The sequence below is a fragment of the Gallus gallus genome, chromosome 14 (assembly GCF_016699485.2).
Source record: "Gallus gallus isolate bGalGal1 chromosome 14, bGalGal1.mat.broiler.GRCg7b, whole genome shotgun sequence".
Lineage (NCBI taxonomy): Eukaryota > Metazoa > Chordata > Aves > Galliformes > Phasianidae > Gallus > Gallus gallus.
The window spans coordinates 14,554,969-14,571,582 of NC_052545.1; the positions used below are offsets into that span (position 1 = coordinate 14,554,969).

The following is a 16,614-nucleotide window of genomic DNA, read 5'->3' on the forward strand; positions in this document are numbered from 1 at the left end:
GAAATAAAAGTGCTTTATTTTCTCAAAATTAGTATTCTCCAAATCTTACTCTAGAATGGAACTCCAATCAGGGAGACAGCTGGAAAAGACGTTCTTTCATGCCCAAAGATACTGCAGTTTGTTCTTACTTAATGAATGGAAGTGGACTGCTGAAGGCTGGAGATGTTTTGTAAATTAATGAAATTTCATGCCAGAAAAGGAAATCTTGCAAAGAAAAAAAAAAAGAATGAAAAGAAAAGAAAGGAAAAGGAAGGGAAGGGAAGGGAAGGGAAGGGAAGGGAAGGGAAGGGAAGGGAAGGGAAGGGAAGGGAAGGGAAGGGAAGGGAAGGGAAGGGAAGGGAAAGGAGAGGGAAAAGAAAGGGCAGGGCAAGGAAAGGAAAGGAAAAGAGAAGAGAAGAGAAGAGAAGAGAAGAGAAGAGAAGAGAAGAGAAGAGAAGAAAGAAAAGAAAAGAAAAGAAAAGAAAAGAAAAGAAAAGAAAAGAAAAGAAAAGAAAAGAAAAGAAAAGAAAAGAAAAGAAAAGAAAAGAAAAGAAAAGAAAAGAAAAGGAAGTGAGTGCATAAAATTAAAAAAAGCCTGGGGCTGGACAGCTAACAGCTAATACAGCCTTAAAGCTTGGCACACTGGTGTGTGTGCAGTGTAAGGAGGAAGGGTGTGCACATTATAGTACGTACTTCTTCAGAAAGCAGAGAGCTGCAAGTTAAGCAGATGTGATGATCTGAACCAGATTGTTGGAGTTTTCTTACTGGTTTAACCTCTACCTAAGTGGTTGCTGGTGTAGCCTCTTCATGCAGCAATTGGCTACTGTGGCAAGGAACTGTGGTTTAGTCTACAAATTGGGCCACTTGCCAAATGGCAAACATTATTTTAAAGAGCATCAGAGGTGGTACAGGTGTTTTCCCTCTTGTATGGGACGATCAGAATAGAGGATGATCAACAAAGCCACCCCCTCTATTAAATGACATTTGTGGAGAAAGCATGATAGAGGCTGGTAGTACTTGTCATCAACACACAACACATAAACATAGGTTTATGAAGGTTTTTTTGGTATCAGCAGAGGAGCCTTTCAATCTTCAGTAAATGTTAGAAGGACTTCATACAGTTTAAAGCATGCTGCATTTAAGGACAGTGCATATAAGCAACTCAATTCCACACCTGTCTCTTTCTACAGCTTGGAGCTAGACCATCTGTATCATACAATCAAAAAATCATAGTATGGCCTGGGTTGAAAAGGACCACAATGCTCATCTCGTTCCAACCCCCTGCCATGTGCAGGGTCACCAACCACCAGACCAGGCTGCCTAGAGCCACATCCAGCCTGGCCTTGAATGCCTCCAGGGATGGGACATCCACAACCTCCTTGGGCAACCTGTTCCAGTGCATCACCACCCTCTGAGTGAAAAACTTCCTCCTATCAGCACTATCCTTTCGTGATCTTGGATATTATATATAAGAGATGGGTCACCAGCTAAGTTCTGGTAAACTTTTGGATAGTAAGGACTAGAATGGAATTGTATAATTGCTTTGTTCTCCCAGCAGTGCATCAGGACCTGATCCTGTAGTGCTGACATTAGAAGTTTTTGCAAACAGATGCAAACATCACACTTAGGCATTATGTACAAGTTTTGATGCTCAGGCATTTAACAAAAGCAGAGTAGGCCGATTTTAACAGAGAAATATAGCATTAATGAAACAACAGAAGTTCTGTTAAATTCCACATAGTGCTACATCTGTCCCCACTCTTTGGCTCTTAATTCATTCCTCTTTATCTTCCCAGTGATTGTCTTTGGCAGCTCCTGGACGAATTCCACCTACAAAAAAAGACAGAAGATGATGTAGCACGATCTCTGCAGAGCAGCTTTTCCAAGACTCTCAGTGTACATGGAAAACAAGGAGACCTCCCATCAGTAAACACATCTTGCCTAGAGGATCAAGTCCAAGCCAAATCAAGACAGCACAGTGTTCATCTTCTGAAGATTTTTTTGCCTTCCTAGATGGTCAAACAACAGGGGAAGCTGCCTTCCATGTAACCAAGCTGGGCGTTGTAACTAAAGGACGAAGACTAATGCTATCTGAGAACAGAGGTGAATAATGACAAAATGAAGAGAAAAGGGATGATATTGGCATAAAGTAATGGTCCTTAGATCCTACAAGTTCTACATATGTAAACTAAACCATTGCTGGCAACATTTTTCCTGTAGTGTTGATATTTCTGAGAAACATTAGGCTTATCCTCCTCTTACCTGGTAACTGTGAGGACCAGTGGACAAATACTGGGATTCAGTCATGTCCTACCCCTAAAGTTACTGGAAAGTGCTTGGTTATATATGGAATACAAAAATGGAGATCTGTAGTTGTGATGTTGACTTAGAGAGCTAACTAGGATATCAGACAAAGCCTAGAAGTATTTCTGAGGTTTAAGCAAACACTTTACTCAAATGATAAATAACATAAACTATTATGAGTGATCTTCTTTAGCCAGTGCTCTAGCTGAACCCTTATCACTGTTTCTTTCAGGTGAACAGTGAAGATCCAAAAAATAATTTTCCTGAGATTTATGGAAGAATGTTCTGGTTTAGTTTCTCCAGAAGCATTTACCTTCCTGGGGTATTTATATGGAGCAGTGGTTTTCTTGACATGCTCCTGCAAGTCGCGGGCTAAGCTCTCACAATCACTGGATGAAAAGGCGTCAGACAGGACCACAAATGCTTTCACAACCTAGAAGACAAGGTCATTAAGAGTGATCTGACACTATTAGTTTTTAAGAACTGATGCACTGGCTACCAGTAAGCAGTTATGACATGATATGAACTTGGAGTCATGACATGCAAGAAGGAGTAAGAGAGAAACCAGAGCAGTGTATGAAATGGTTGTGCTCAGCATTTGCACACCTTTATGCCAGAGGGAAAGTTGAAAGTATAGTTTTCCTGCCCCTGTTACAGAAAAAAGAGCTTTTGCTCTATGCCCTCGTAGGAGGTCAAGAAGAAGGGGTAACAAGAATTGTCTTTGCAGAGCTCGCTGAACGTTTTATCTCTCTCTGAAGTTTGCCTTACAGCTTTACATTACTCAGTAAAAAATGAACTTATTTATATAGTTATACATTTAAACAAACGTATGGCTTCTGCCACTACTGTGCAGCATCATTACCTCTCCTCTGAGGGGATCTGGACTGCTGACAACAGCTGTTTCTGCTACTGCTGGGTGTTCTATCAGGGCACTCTCTACCTCAAATGGCCCAATGCGATACCTGGATAAGGGAAGAACAACAAAGGATTTGATTTTATGAGCTGGAAAACCAGTACCAAACCAGTATTGAAATAAAATGTTTCCTTGGCTATGATAGAGGTATCCTTCAATTTCAATTTAAACTGAAACTAGATTAAAATCCCTCCTCTGTCAGTGGAAAACAGGCAAAGTTGTGCTGTGCTCATGTGCTGAAAGAGATGAGTTGCAGGGGAAACTGATACAGATACATGAGTAAGATGATACTGCAGGTCTAGGAAAAACTTGTAATAAAACGAGTGTTCATAAGGTGAGAAGTAATGCATTTCACCCCAGGACCATTGTATCAGAAGCACAACAGTAACATTGCATAACGGCAGGTTTAGAAGAGAAGCACACAAACTGACCCCGAAGAAATGATGATATCGTCGTCTCTTCCAATAAACCAAAAATATCCATCTTCATCCATAGTCGCTCTGTCCCCTGTGATGTAAAAATCCCCACGCTCGCTTTCTGTAGTTTTCTTAGGGTTATCCTTGAAGTGAATTACAAACAGTAACTTACATTTTGAGAATGCATCAGCTATACATTATACTATAACACACATAATGTTAAATTATTTGAAATTTATTTTTTCAGTCAACACTCTTCAAGAATTATACTGATATTGGTATAAAATACAATAAAATAGGTTTAAAAAAAACATTCTGACTCTTGAAAAGAAATTCACCTAATCTTTGATAAATTCTTTTCTTTACCTCTCTAACATTCACCAATCCAAGCAAGTGAATTGCTCAGGTTTTCTCTACTTTTCTTGATCCTTTAGTCAATCCTTAAATAATAAATATTATTTAACTAGCTTTTCAGACAGCATCTGATGCACATATGGTACTTCCCAGTGAGGTCACTGTCTGTGATAAAGATGGTAAGGAAATGTTTTAGGCCGCTTTTTCAGATCTATGTTTTAAGGTTCTTGAACAAAAATTCTGAATCAAATAATGGGATGAAATGAAGCTTGGATCAATTTTTTCCACTCTATTCTTAAGCACATCTTAGAATCATAGATCATTGATGTTGGAAAAGATCTCCAAGATCACCAGCCTCGACCCATCCCACCATGTCCACTTGCCGTGTCCCCAAGTGCCACATCTCCACTATTCTTGTACATCTCCAGGGACAGTGACTCCACCACCTCCCTAGGAAACCTGTTCCAATGCATTACCACTCTTTCTGAAAAGGAATTTATCCTAATATCCAACCTTATGGGGAAGAATAGCTTCCCATAAGGTCTCAGTCTGCACAGGGTATCTAAGGAGTTCATTCTCAGATTCTCTCTACCAAAATGTATTGCTTCTACAGTTCAGGACTCAAAAAATGGGCCCGCAAGCCTGAAAACTGGTGAAAAACACAGGGCCTTTTTAATCTCTGGGGAATTTGAGATATTCTGGGGAGATCGCTGTTGGTGAGGAATAAAATACTTACTACATATTCAGTGAATAAACCAAGTGGTCTTACAGGTTTGCTTCTGATAGCAATTTCCCCCTGTTGTCCAGGAGGCAGAATATTAGCATTTTTGTCTACAACCTAGAAGGAAAAACAACACGTACTTCAGTAAAAGCAAAATAAAATAAGAACACCCGTCCCCTACCTATGGAAAAGTCTAAAAAGCAGTCAATAAACCTGAACATCAAATGGGGGAGCGGCCTTTCCCATTGATCCAGGCTTGATCTTCATTCCTCTAGAAATAGAGCAGATTATTCCCTGTAAAAATAAAAATCAAAATAAAGATTTGCCATAGAAAAGCACTACATTCACATTCAGTTTATTGCATGCATTTTCTAGAATAAAGCCAAAGGAAGGAATTAAGATTCGGAAGATCCTGGTTGTTGGTTCTGTAAAGTAGAAATGAGCAAGATGAAGAAATACCTGGAAAGAATACTGTTCCATTAACTACAAAGAATCTGTGTCCTCTACTAGCCTATCTTTATTAGCTTTTAGCTCTGCCCTCTCTCCTGCCACTGTCATTTGGAATTTGCTTAAGGACATTTAAGAAAATATTACAGCACATCCCCTCCCAACAATCCCCGTTTCCAAGAGGTTCTGTGAGGAGAGCCATGCAAAAGTGCTCTTTCAGAGGTGGTCAGTGGAGGAGGTTACTGAAAAATTCAGAGAGACGTGAAAGAAGAAACAGACTGTGTTACTGAAAATAAGCATTAACATTTCATTAAGCAAAAGGAAATTACAAAGATTTAACAGAATGTTGACACTACCGCTTCAGTCTGGCCATATACTTCATAGATGTCTAACCCTGTCTTGCTTTTCCACTGGTCAATGACTTCTGGGTTTAGCGGTTCCCCTCCACTCATGCAGTGCTTCAGATTCATGAATTTGTAGCTTCACAGGGGGTCAAAAAGCAAAGAGAAACACTTAAATCTATTACATAAAACAAGGATTAGAAAAATGCTGTAAAATAATCCCAGAGTTCTGTTTGCTGAGGAAGTTATTCCCGTGAAGTAGGAAAACCAGAAGATTCCTGATTCTTTGGTTCCCAGTAACACAAGGACATCAGTCTTTGCTCAACATTATGAACAAGTAGAGTTAAACATGCATGAAAAACAAAGTAAAAGTTTTGTTGAAATCAGCTGGGATTTAAGCACCAGCTTGTAACTAACCAGAGACCAAATGTGCTGAGCCAGGGGCATGACTGCTGACCCTCTGCAACAGCCCAAGAGAGGAAGTACAGGACAGGAGCAACCAGCAGCGACAGTTTGTTCATCAGTGAGAAACTGGAGCAGAAGGTCTGTCAGTCCCCAGCAGTTATGCTAACGCTATCCTAAGGTGACAGCACTCCCCAGAGCACAGACAGTTAATGTGGTGATTGGAATTACAATTTCCCAGGTTTTATACCCTCTGGGATTTGCTGACAAGTTCAGTAATGAAAAGTCTCAAATTACTGGTGGAAAACATCAAGATTCTCTACAATCAGCAAAATTCACAAATCTTGTACGACTGTCTCTTCATAAAGGATATTTTAAACTGAATTGTGACCCTGCGCTGGGTCAAAAGCTGGAGCTAGAAGATCACTAACATGTAGTTAGGGTAAATAATATCTCTTGACGTACCTGGAGAGATCAGTTTGCACCAGCATGCGGTACAGCGTGGGAGCACTAATCATGGTGTCAATGGGGAAGGTGCAGAGTGTCTAGTGAGTGAAGCAACAACACAACAGGTGAAACTCAAGAGAACAAAAGCTGTCTTCTGGATGTACAGTGCACAGTGGTGTAGGGGTCAAATGTAGCTCTTCCGTTTATGTAAAAGCAGAAGGTACATTCTGCTGGGCAAGAAACCCTCCTACCCTTAGAATCATAGAATCGCTAAGGTTGGAGAAGACCCACAGGATCATCCAGTCCAACCATTCACCCATCACCAATGGTTCTCACTAAACCATGTCCCTCAACACAACATCCAAATGTTCTTTGAACACCTCCAGAGTTGGCAACTCCACCACCTCTCTGGGAAGCCCATTCCAGTGCCTGACCACCCTTTCAGAGAAGTAGTACCTACTAACATCCAGCCTGAACCTTCCTGGTGCAGCTTGAAGCCATTCCCTCTAGTCCTATCACTAGTCACACGAGAGAAGAGGCTGACCCCCAGCTCACTACAACCTCCCTTCAGGTAGTTATAGAGAGCAATAACATCTCCCCTGAGCCTCCTCTTCTCCAGACTGAACAATCCCAGCTCCTTCAGCCGCTCCTCATAAGGCCTGTGCTCCAGACCCCTCACCAGCTTTGTTGCCCTCCTCTGGACACGCTCCAGGGCCTCGATGTCTTTCTTACAGCCAGGGGCCCAAAACTGGACACAGTACTGATGTACATGAGGTGCGGCCTCACCAGTGCTGAGGACAAGGGGACAATTACTTCCCTGTTCCTGCTGGCCACACTATTTCTGATACAAGCCAGGATGCCATGGTCCTTCTTGGCCACCTGGGCACACTGCTGGCTCACCTTCAGGCGAGCATCAATCAACACCCCCAGGTCCATTTCCTCTACACAGTCTTCCAGCCACTCTGCCCTAAGCATGCAGTGTTGCCTAGGGTTATTGTGGCCAAAGTGCAGGACCTGGCATTTGGTCTTGTTGAATCTCATCCCATTGGCTTCAGCCCAGCTATCCAGCCTGCCCAGCTATCCAGCCTTGGCACAACAGGTAGAAAATCACAGTATGTTTGGAAAAAATTCCATTCTTTCTTGTCTACATGAAACCCAGACTGCCCAGACAGCTGAGAGCATGGACAGAATAAGCCTGTCTGTATTATATGGAATGGTTTGGGTTGGAAGGGACCTTTAAGACCACCTTGTTCCAATCCCCTGCTGTAGGCAGGGACACCTCCCATAGCCCACGTTGCTCACAGTCCCATCCAGCCTGGCCTTGAGTGCTTCCAGAGAGGGGGCATCCACAGCCTCACTGGACAATCTGTTGCAGTGTCTCACTGACCTCACAGTAAAGAATTTCTTCCTAATATCTAGTCTAAATCTACCCTGTTTCAGTTTAAAAGCATTTCCCCTCATCCTGTTGCTACCTGCCCTTATAAAAATTCCTTCCCTAGATTTCCTGTAGGCACCTTCAGGTACTGGAAGTCCTATAACATCCCCCCAGCGCTTTCTCTTTAGGCTGAAGAGCCCCAGCTCTCTCAGTCTGTCCTCATAGGAGAGGTGTTCCAGCCCTCTGATCATCTCCATCGTCCTCCTCTGGACCTGCTCCAACAACAGCTCCATGTCCTTCTTGTATTGGGGGCCCCAGAACTGGACAAAGTACTCCAGGTGGGGTTGACTTTCATCTTGGCCACCAAGAAAATCATTTTTTGCTTGCATTAATATCAGCTAATGTTACCCCCCATGGTTACTGGAACAAAGGCATGTAATTAGTACTGCTTCTGGGATGATTTTCCCACGTGCTCATCAGCTATAAGCAAAATGTATGAAAGTATCTTGGGACTGTCCCCTTCTATGTACATTTAAAAGTGAATAGGATTTTATGGAAGGATAGAGCACCTTGAATACAACAGTGGACACAACACTTGTTAAATCTTTCTATGCAGTTAGAAATTATTTTCTGTTCCTTTTCTGCATGTTTACACACCTCCATAAGTTTTTCTTACATTTAGGATAACTGATGATTCAATCTGTGGGAGCTGGTGGACAAAGACACATGATCCCAAAGCCCAGGCATCAAATACAGATGTCAGTGAAGTTACTATCCAGCCTGTGTCTGTAATGCCCCACACTATGTTTGACGGAGCCACATCCAACCAGTACCTAACAGCAGGAAAAAGAATTAAAAAAAAATAAAAAGGAAATGGTAACTTTTGTTTAATTAAAAGAAGAAAAGGAAAGCAAATGAAACCAAAGGGTCACTGTCCCCCACTCCTCCCCTAAAAAAACCCAAATATCCAACAAACAACAACACCAATAGAAAACAAAAATCAAATCCAAGACTGCTAATGATATGTGGGCTCTGGGTACTCTCAGTAAGTTCATTTGTTGAGCTAGCTCAGGGATAAAAGGACCTCTAAGGTTTAAGTAAATGTCTGTACAAATAAACACATATATGGTAAAGTTATAAGGTCATTCATAACATAGGACGCAATAAGGGAAAGATTTGCAATTAAGTGACTTTCCTTGGGTGGGAAGATAGGACTGAAGCAGAAGCATGCATTTATTCTGTGTTGGATACCAGGTATTTCACTTCTAAGTCTGCTGAGGGATCAAGCTGATCTGTGCAACCAATATCAGCTCTGACTCTGTTCATCTACAAATCATCTATAATTTTTGCAGCACAAACAGCATATCTTTGAATCTGCACTCTAAAATATTCCCAGCTTGTGGCTGTCTTTTGAACCACTCTAAAGAAGGATTGGAAGATAGTCATTGGAAAATGGAAATACTGGGGCAGATCCTACTCACTTGGAAATCTGTCAGAGTTTCTAACCTGATTTCTGGGGGAGGAGGACTGTAGCCTTACATCTGGGTAACTCAGGAACTTTTCATCAGTTCTACTATGCAGCTCCAATTATCAACCAGGCTCAAAGCTTTCATACCTTTCACATAACAGGGGTCTAAAACCAAGGCTGCCCTGGGAATGTTCGGTCATCTTTGGAGAACCCGTGGTTCCACTGGTAAAGAAGATAATCATTGAATCTTGAATCATTGTTTTGACGCAGGAATGGTCAGCAGGCTGGTTTCTGTAAAACACAGAATGCAATTGGCGACTTCAGTGATTACTTTACATGGGCTTCAGAATGTAAGCTTCACAGAAGCCTTTCACCAAATAAGACTAAAATCATGTAAAATGACACTTTCCTCCATGTGACTGATGACATGACGTGATTCCACTTAGGAAGGACAGTGTAGAAACTTCCTGGAATAAGTCTGAAGACTGTTGGTAAACAACTGTTATCAGCAAACAACTCTGATGTGGAAACAGCAATCAGGCAGTCATGAATTCACGCCACTAAGGCTTAATGTTGGTGAGTGATGAATATTCACAGTTGATGAATACTTGTAAATGAGCATCTGTGAAGAACAGGTCTGTGTTCTGCATCGTGACTGCAATGCCGCTCATGCATACTCACTTGTACAGTTCATTGAAGTTCAGCCATCCCTCCCTACTGCCTTTGGACACCATCAGCTTGTTTTTAAGAAACTGGCACTCAGATGCCACTGAGTCTACTGCAGGAGCCAGAGTGTCGTTGGTAATGATGCACTTGGCCTTCGAAGCCTGGAGTCGATATAATATGTCTTTAGCTGATAATTGGGATGTTCCTGGAATTAAGACAATTCCTGGAAGAGCAATATGGTTAGTTTAGGATAACATTTTTAACATCTGATCCTTTTCTAAGAGTCTAAACTAGTGACTGTTCCCAAACTGACCTCTGGGATGAATTTGCCCTGACATTCCCAAGTCAGTTAATGTTGGAGTAATGCAGCTGCTGTGCCCTCCTGTAAGGAATCAAAGGCGGACCTCTCTGGTGACTCCTCAGCTCTTTGCCTTCTGCCACCTCCACGCCCCCTGGCCACCTGCTCTATGATACCTACTGCAAATCCTTCAGGGCTGCCTGCGTAATTGGTAGCTAGGCAACTCACTCAATTATTAATTTACATTACTTCTCCTTTGTAAACGATTCTGTATCCTCTCAAATGGTTTGCATTATTAACCAGTTTTACTGACCTCAGAAATGCTCACTGACCTGCTCGAATGCAAGCCACGTTCACCAGCCACCATTCCGGGATTCGCGGCAGGACCAGAATGACTCTGTCCCCTTTTTGCAGTCCACACACTTTGGTCAACACGTTGGCTACTTTCCGAGAAAGGAATCCCAGCTCCTCAAAGCTCCACTTTACTTCTTCTCCATTTCCACTTATCCACCAAAAAGCAGAGTTTGTTGGTCTTTTTCCGGCCTAAAAACCACAAGGATTCCAAAGAAACCTCAATCTCTTCTGAAATACTGCATAATTATAAAAGCACAAGTATCTGTGAATCATGGAGGATTCAGGTGTTTCCAAACTTGCATATGAGCCACTATTTTCCTTTGTCCTAGGGACTGCAAGACTCACTATGGATCACACTCAGACATTCCTAACAAACTGTCCTTTTCTGAACCTGAGGTGTCCACTATTCTGTGCATCTCCAGACTCAAGTCATTGTCTGAATTCTATTCCTGTTTAAGCTCCACACTGAGCATTAATGCTCTTAAGAAGGTAATGGGTAACATGAAATACTTCACCTAATACTTCTGATATTCTGAATGGAGTTGTGGAATACTAACAAACTGAAGCTGCCCAGGCAGAGGAGGAAATAAAGCAGGACAATGCAGTATCCCTGGACAAGCCTGAGAGCTCAGGGAGAGGGGAGTGAACAAAGCAAGAAGTCTTTAGCAACACGACATCTGGACAAATACAGCATCTACATTGAAGTAAGGCAGTTACACGCTTGTGAAAGAAAGTTCCCTGGCATGCAATACTATTGTTATGCTACTCTTGTTTTATGATGTGACATGGCATGCAGAAGAAATAAGCACAACCATTCCAATGATAAATCAGGGTCATGAGGGTCTTATCATTGCTTTTTCCACCTACACAGGGAGCACCAAGGGTCAGAGACACTTACAAAAAATGAAGCAAGAAGAAATGAGATTCCACATCATTTCCTGGTTCAAATTGTTTTTTAGCAACGGATTATTTTTTTAATAAAGAGAAGTTACTCTTTTAAATGAATTAAAGAATCTCATCTGCCCAAAAGATCACCTACCTTTTCAATCTCAGACCACTTGTCCAGTACATCACTTGCAAAGTTAAAGTACTTTGGTATTTCCTGTTCACCACGTCTGACAGACTCATACTGAGAGTGCACGTCAGAGACAAGCAGCCTGGGATGCCCATGGAAAGTCCTACAAGGAGGCTTCAGAGTCCACAACGATTTTAGAGTCCGTAATTTACAAATCTTCATGGCAATATATAAATGGAGATGCCGTAGACTGCATAAGAAAGTTAATGGAATTGTTGCTATTGTTTTCCTGTAATGAAAATAATGAAAAAGAGAAACACTATCTTGAAAGTAACCAAAGACAGACAATTCTATTATGAATTGATTAATTATTAGTTGAATTCACTTAGGCTACTCACAGCAAAACTGATGTTTAAATGCAAAGTTCCCCAGCATGCTTTCATGTACGAACAGCTTTTTAAGGACTTAAACTACTGACATGATCATATTGTCTGTAGCTTGGCTGATCCATATAGATTACGGATTAGTTCTTCAAGGCTGCTAACATTACCTACATGATGGAAGGATACTTGTTCTTACACCCGAGCACTTGGTATTTGATTTTCTGAGATTCTTTTTCCTTCATGTGGAACTGAAGGATGTTTCCAATTTCCATTTGGTCACTGTCAATGTCCTCCCTCTTCCATCTGTTCTCACCACCAGAATCATAAATGATTTGCAGTCTAATGAATTGCTTCCTTTTTATTGCTATTCTTTTCTCTTTTTCTTTTTTCTTAATTTTTATCATTAATTTCAGTAACCTAGAAGATTGCTTCAGAATCTTGCCAAACAGTGATGTAATGCTGTTTAGAGGTGCCTGTTGAGCATATGTGAACACTATCCAACATGGAACAAAACCTGGTTTGCCTCTGGAAGAGCCTGCAAAATGGTAGGGGACAATGCAGTTTATGATGACTCTGAAATCTATTCCTTTCTATTGATTTTCCTTTTTCAGCTGCTAAATAGAAATTACTAGTCGTGTTACAAGTTTAGGTGAGTGATGGCTGGTCATTTTCTTTCCTATTCTTACAAAGAGTGAAGCTATCAGCCAGCTTGGAAAAAATAACAAGAAAGCTTTTGATTAATTTCTTGACTTTTGCCCTTTGTTCCATGTTTCTAAGTCAGTTTTGTATTCAGCATATATTGTCTCATGTCTTCAACCATAACCACTTCTCTGAAGTACTGACCATGATTTTTATAAAAAAAACCAAACCTTTATTCCTCATGACAAAATAAATAATTTAACAGTGGAATTCTTTCCTTTTTTTTTTTATTAGCAGGAGCTGGTAACAATCACATTTGATCTTCCTATCAGGAGAATGAACTCAGATACCTACAACTTGCATAACTTAATCTTTTCAGTGATATACAACAGCTCAAAAAACTGTGTGGGCTGGATGCAGAATGCTTCAACATCTTGTTATGACTGTGATCTTTGGTGAAGCAAAAAATCTCATGAAGGTATTCAAAATAAACACAAATGTGTTACTGGGTATAAGCAGTACAGGAAACTGTCATGCATTTACACAATGCCTGATGGAGTATTAAGCACTGTTGCCACGGAAAAACATTCAGTGACCAGTGATATCATTCATTATCATTGCTGGGAAATAGCAATACCAGAGGTCTTCAAAACAATTACCAGTTGTTCACTTCTAACTTGCTGAGTGAAGGAAAAACGCATGAAAATTTTTAACTTGGTGCATTTAACCCATTGCCTTTAACCCAGAGGAATAAGCAAAGAGGCAAGAGTGGTCAAAGAGAAACATGATCTTGGCATCAGCGACTGGCAGGAAGGGCTGAGATGGGGCTGCAGGCATTCCCCTGATTGGTCCAGGTTCAGCTGCAGGTCTGCCCGGCCCCAGTGCTATCAGTTCATGGCTACCAGTGGAGTTCAGGCATGAACAGAGTTATCTGTTCCACCAGAACCACCAAAAACATAGAATCATAAGGTGGGAAAAGACCTGTAAGACCATCGAGTCCAACTGTTCACCTACCATGAATACTGCCCACTAAATCATGTCCAACACGGAGCACCAGACTGGATTAAAACAGATCCACTTGAATCAAACTGAACATTTCAGTGATCAAAAATAAAGTATTTTGCTTATGTGATGTTATTTGAATACATTTGAAAGACTGTTTTAAAAGAATAAATTAGTATTAGCTAAAAAAATGTAATTTTTCTGGCATGATGAGGCCCCCACCCTGAATGGGTAAGTTGTCAAAACTGACAGTAATTCGTGGAAATTGTGTTAGAGAAATATTCAGCAACTTTAAATAATCCAACAGGGCATGGATGTCCAATCTTTGGGCTTGCCAGGGCTGCACTGAGTGAGGAAGAATTGTCTTGGGCTGCATATAGGTAGGCCAAAAGTAATGCCTCCTATTTATTTTCATGGAAACTACAACAGATACAATGAGCACAGTAACTCTGCTTGATAGAGCAAATTCTCAGCTATAATACACTATTATACAACCTATGTTCAGCACCATTAGCAGTGTATTTTTGCTAGCAATGAACAAGAGCTGCATGCTGTGCTCTTAACAATCTGCACCATAGGAGGTGACCCATTGTTGCTGTCACCACTGCTGAAACACAGCACTCACTGCCTCACTGTGCCAGCATCCACTGTTTGGTCTCCATAAACATTCAGCAAGTGTTGAATGTCAGTGGGTACCATGTTTTCAACATGGAAGAATTCAATTCCACACCCTTCTTTCATATGTACTTTCGTGTCAGAGATGATTCTGTCAGCGTGCCCCTCTGCTGTCATCTGTCACACAGCTACAGAATGTAACAGAATACTGGTTGGAAGGTACAACCTCTACTGCCACCAACATCTGCCTCTGATGTCGTGGCCCAACATAATGAAATAGGAGACGTTACTTCTGGAGCAGCCCTCCTTAAATATATAATGTAGTTAATATATGTAAGTATCAAAACTTCTTTTAACTGTTAATATACATATTTTTAGAACATTAATAAAAAACAGAGTGACAAAAGCATAAAGCTAGCGGGATGTTTGTCTCTTTTTTTGTCAAACTGACGCATCAATGTCTGGTTTGATGGCAGGGGCTGCGATTCTTAGTGAGTTCTCAAGGCATTCATCAGAGATTTTTGATGAAATACTACTCTTCCTGGACTTGACAATAATTCTTGACAATAATTGTTCACAGATATACATACTGCCAAAAAATGGTGACATGAATAAGGCTGTTTGCACAGCGGGGCATATCATTCTCTGCTGAGAGAGGTCTTATGAAAGTCTTGTAGAGAGACGTGGTCACATTTTTGAGTTGAATATCTGATTGCAAATCTATACATTTCATTTGAAAATTTGCAGGTAGTGTATTTATTTCGACTGAAAATGGAGTCACAAATATAAATTGATGATTTTTTTTTTTTTTTGGCAACCTTGAAACCTATTCTCAAATCCCCTTATCAAAACAGAAAGCACGGCTGCATATTTTTCTCTGTACACGGGACTGTGTTTAGGCTGTGTATCAAAATGCATACAATTATTTGCCATAACTTGAGAATCACATGATTCTGTGTCCTTGCGTGCCCTCTTTTTAAGCATCAGTTGATAAAACAGTGCTCAACTCAACAAATAAATCCACTAACAAGCAATAAAATTAGGTTCACAGCAGTAGGACGATGTTTCCCCTTGACAGAGAGAATCAGGTTCCCGAGTGGGTGCTTGAACAGGGAATGGAAAGCAAATCTGATTAAAATCCAGTACATGCGTTTGGATAACAACATATGTACTCCAGAGGGATCATGACAAGGAACAGAAGAACCATGCTATCCACTTCAGAATTAGAATTATAGAGGAGAAACTTAGAATCCAGGTGGTAATTTCATTTAAAGTGAAAATCCTATTAACAGAGATGGGTGGAAAAAATTTAAACTAAAAAGATTTTACTTGTGAAATACAGTCTTTTAAATATTTCCTAAATTCTACCAAAAAAAGGGGATATTAAAGATTTTTTAACATAATATTCTAAGAAATATGTATTTATTTGTTTTTCTTACTTAAGAAAACCACTTTCAGTGAAAAATAGCAAGCTTTTCATTAAATGTAACTTTTCCTTGAGATATGACCACTACCATTAATGCTGAAAATGAACAGATCTACTTTCAGCCCTGTAACACAAAGCCATAACCATTTTGATTATTCCTTTTAATATCATAGTAAGCCACTTTTCATTTCTTTGTGCGCTCTAATTCTACGATTTAGCTAAAATCTGTAGATTTAAGAGCACTGTAAGAGCAAAATATACAGAACAGTGGGTAGAGAGGAGACTACAGACATTCAGGAGTAATGTTCAAACTTGGACAGGGTACTCAAAGCTGACAAAGTGAACAAGATTTTAAATGAAGGTCTACCAAAATTTACAGTAAGTTTTGCTGAGAGAAAACCTGACAGTTTTTAACACTTTCACCAGCAAAATTAGAAATGAAAACGAAACATGAAAATTGAGAAAAGGATACAGTAATGAGAAAGTCTTCTGAATTGCTGCTAGAATCAGAAATCATTTTTCCTGATTAGTATCAGTTGCTTCTTCTTGGTGATCGTGCCATTGAGAGCTCGAACAACACATTTTACCAACCTGTTTGCTCTGGGCGGTGTGGATTGAGCTGCTTGCAGTAGATCCTCTTCACTGGTTCATTCAGCTTTCAGGACATGCTTCCCAAAAGGCACTTTGGGAAGACTGTCTGGAGATGTGAAGCTCAGATGTGCTAATTAAGAAGTACTTGGAGTGGTGCCCCTTTACCGCTTTTTTCGAAGTAATGAGAGCAGAACATAGTACAAAACTGACCAGGCAGTGTAATAATTTCTAGAGTAACCTTTCTCCTTGTGATCATTTACACCGTTGTCAATCATGTATAATTTTCACCTTAGCCTGAAGAACTTTGTGTATTCTTTTCTCCCATTTTAACCATTTGAGGAGATCACAGATTCATCAAGATGAGAGGTAGTCACACAATACGCTTTTCTCGTTCCAACCAGAAAGAGTTTGGGAGAATATTGAAAGACAGAATATAATTCCATCACTGCTTGTACTCA

General features: G+C 40.5%; 1 protein-coding gene across 6 annotated transcripts; it reads right to left on the bottom strand.

Annotated features, from left to right (window-relative positions):
* Positions 1 to 1,023: 1,023 nt before the first annotated feature.
* On the bottom strand, positions 1,024 to 16,246 carry ACSM4 (acyl-CoA synthetase medium-chain family member 4). 6 transcript variants are annotated; one of them, XM_046900790.1, is made up of 16 exons: positions 16,157 to 16,246; positions 16,038 to 16,062; positions 11,899 to 11,947; positions 11,525 to 11,789; positions 10,464 to 10,674; positions 9,849 to 10,056; positions 9,315 to 9,458; positions 8,376 to 8,532; positions 6,343 to 6,422; positions 5,491 to 5,614; positions 4,901 to 4,981; positions 4,703 to 4,804; positions 3,628 to 3,755; positions 3,146 to 3,245; positions 2,597 to 2,716; positions 1,024 to 1,809 (listed from the first exon to the last, which is right to left on the bottom strand). In XM_046900790.1, exons 4-16 carry the CDS (start codon positions 11,720 to 11,722, stop codon positions 1,723 to 1,725), a joined length of 1,740 nt encoding a protein of 579 aa, XP_046756746.1. In that variant the 5' UTR covers positions 11,723 to 11,789; positions 11,899 to 11,947; positions 16,038 to 16,062; positions 16,157 to 16,246; the 3' UTR covers positions 1,024 to 1,722. The 6 variants fall into 6 exon arrangements, with proteins under 6 accessions (XP_046756746.1, XP_046756747.1, XP_046756744.1 ...); XM_046900791.1 differs by lacking the exon at positions 11,899 to 11,947 and having other exon boundaries at positions 11,525 to 11,750; XM_046900788.1 differs by lacking the exon at positions 11,899 to 11,947 and having other exon boundaries at positions 11,525 to 11,750; positions 16,038 to 16,065.
* Positions 16,247 to 16,614: the final 368 nt, after the last annotated feature.

Bases quoted from the DNA above. Each gene is read 5' to 3' on its own strand.
- ACSM4 (XM_015294790.4), bottom strand. From the start codon at position 11,722: ATGAAGATTTGTAAATTACGGACTCTAAAATCGTTGTGGACTCTGAAG. The intron at 9,459-9,848 runs GTGAGTATGCAT...TGTGTTTTACAG, and splicing joins AACTTCAATGAACTGTACAA to AAACCAGCCTGCTGACCATT. The intron at 4,805-4,900 runs GTTTATTGACTG...TTTTCCTTCTAG, and splicing joins CTCCCCCATTTGATGTTCAG to GTTGTAGACAAAAATGCTAA.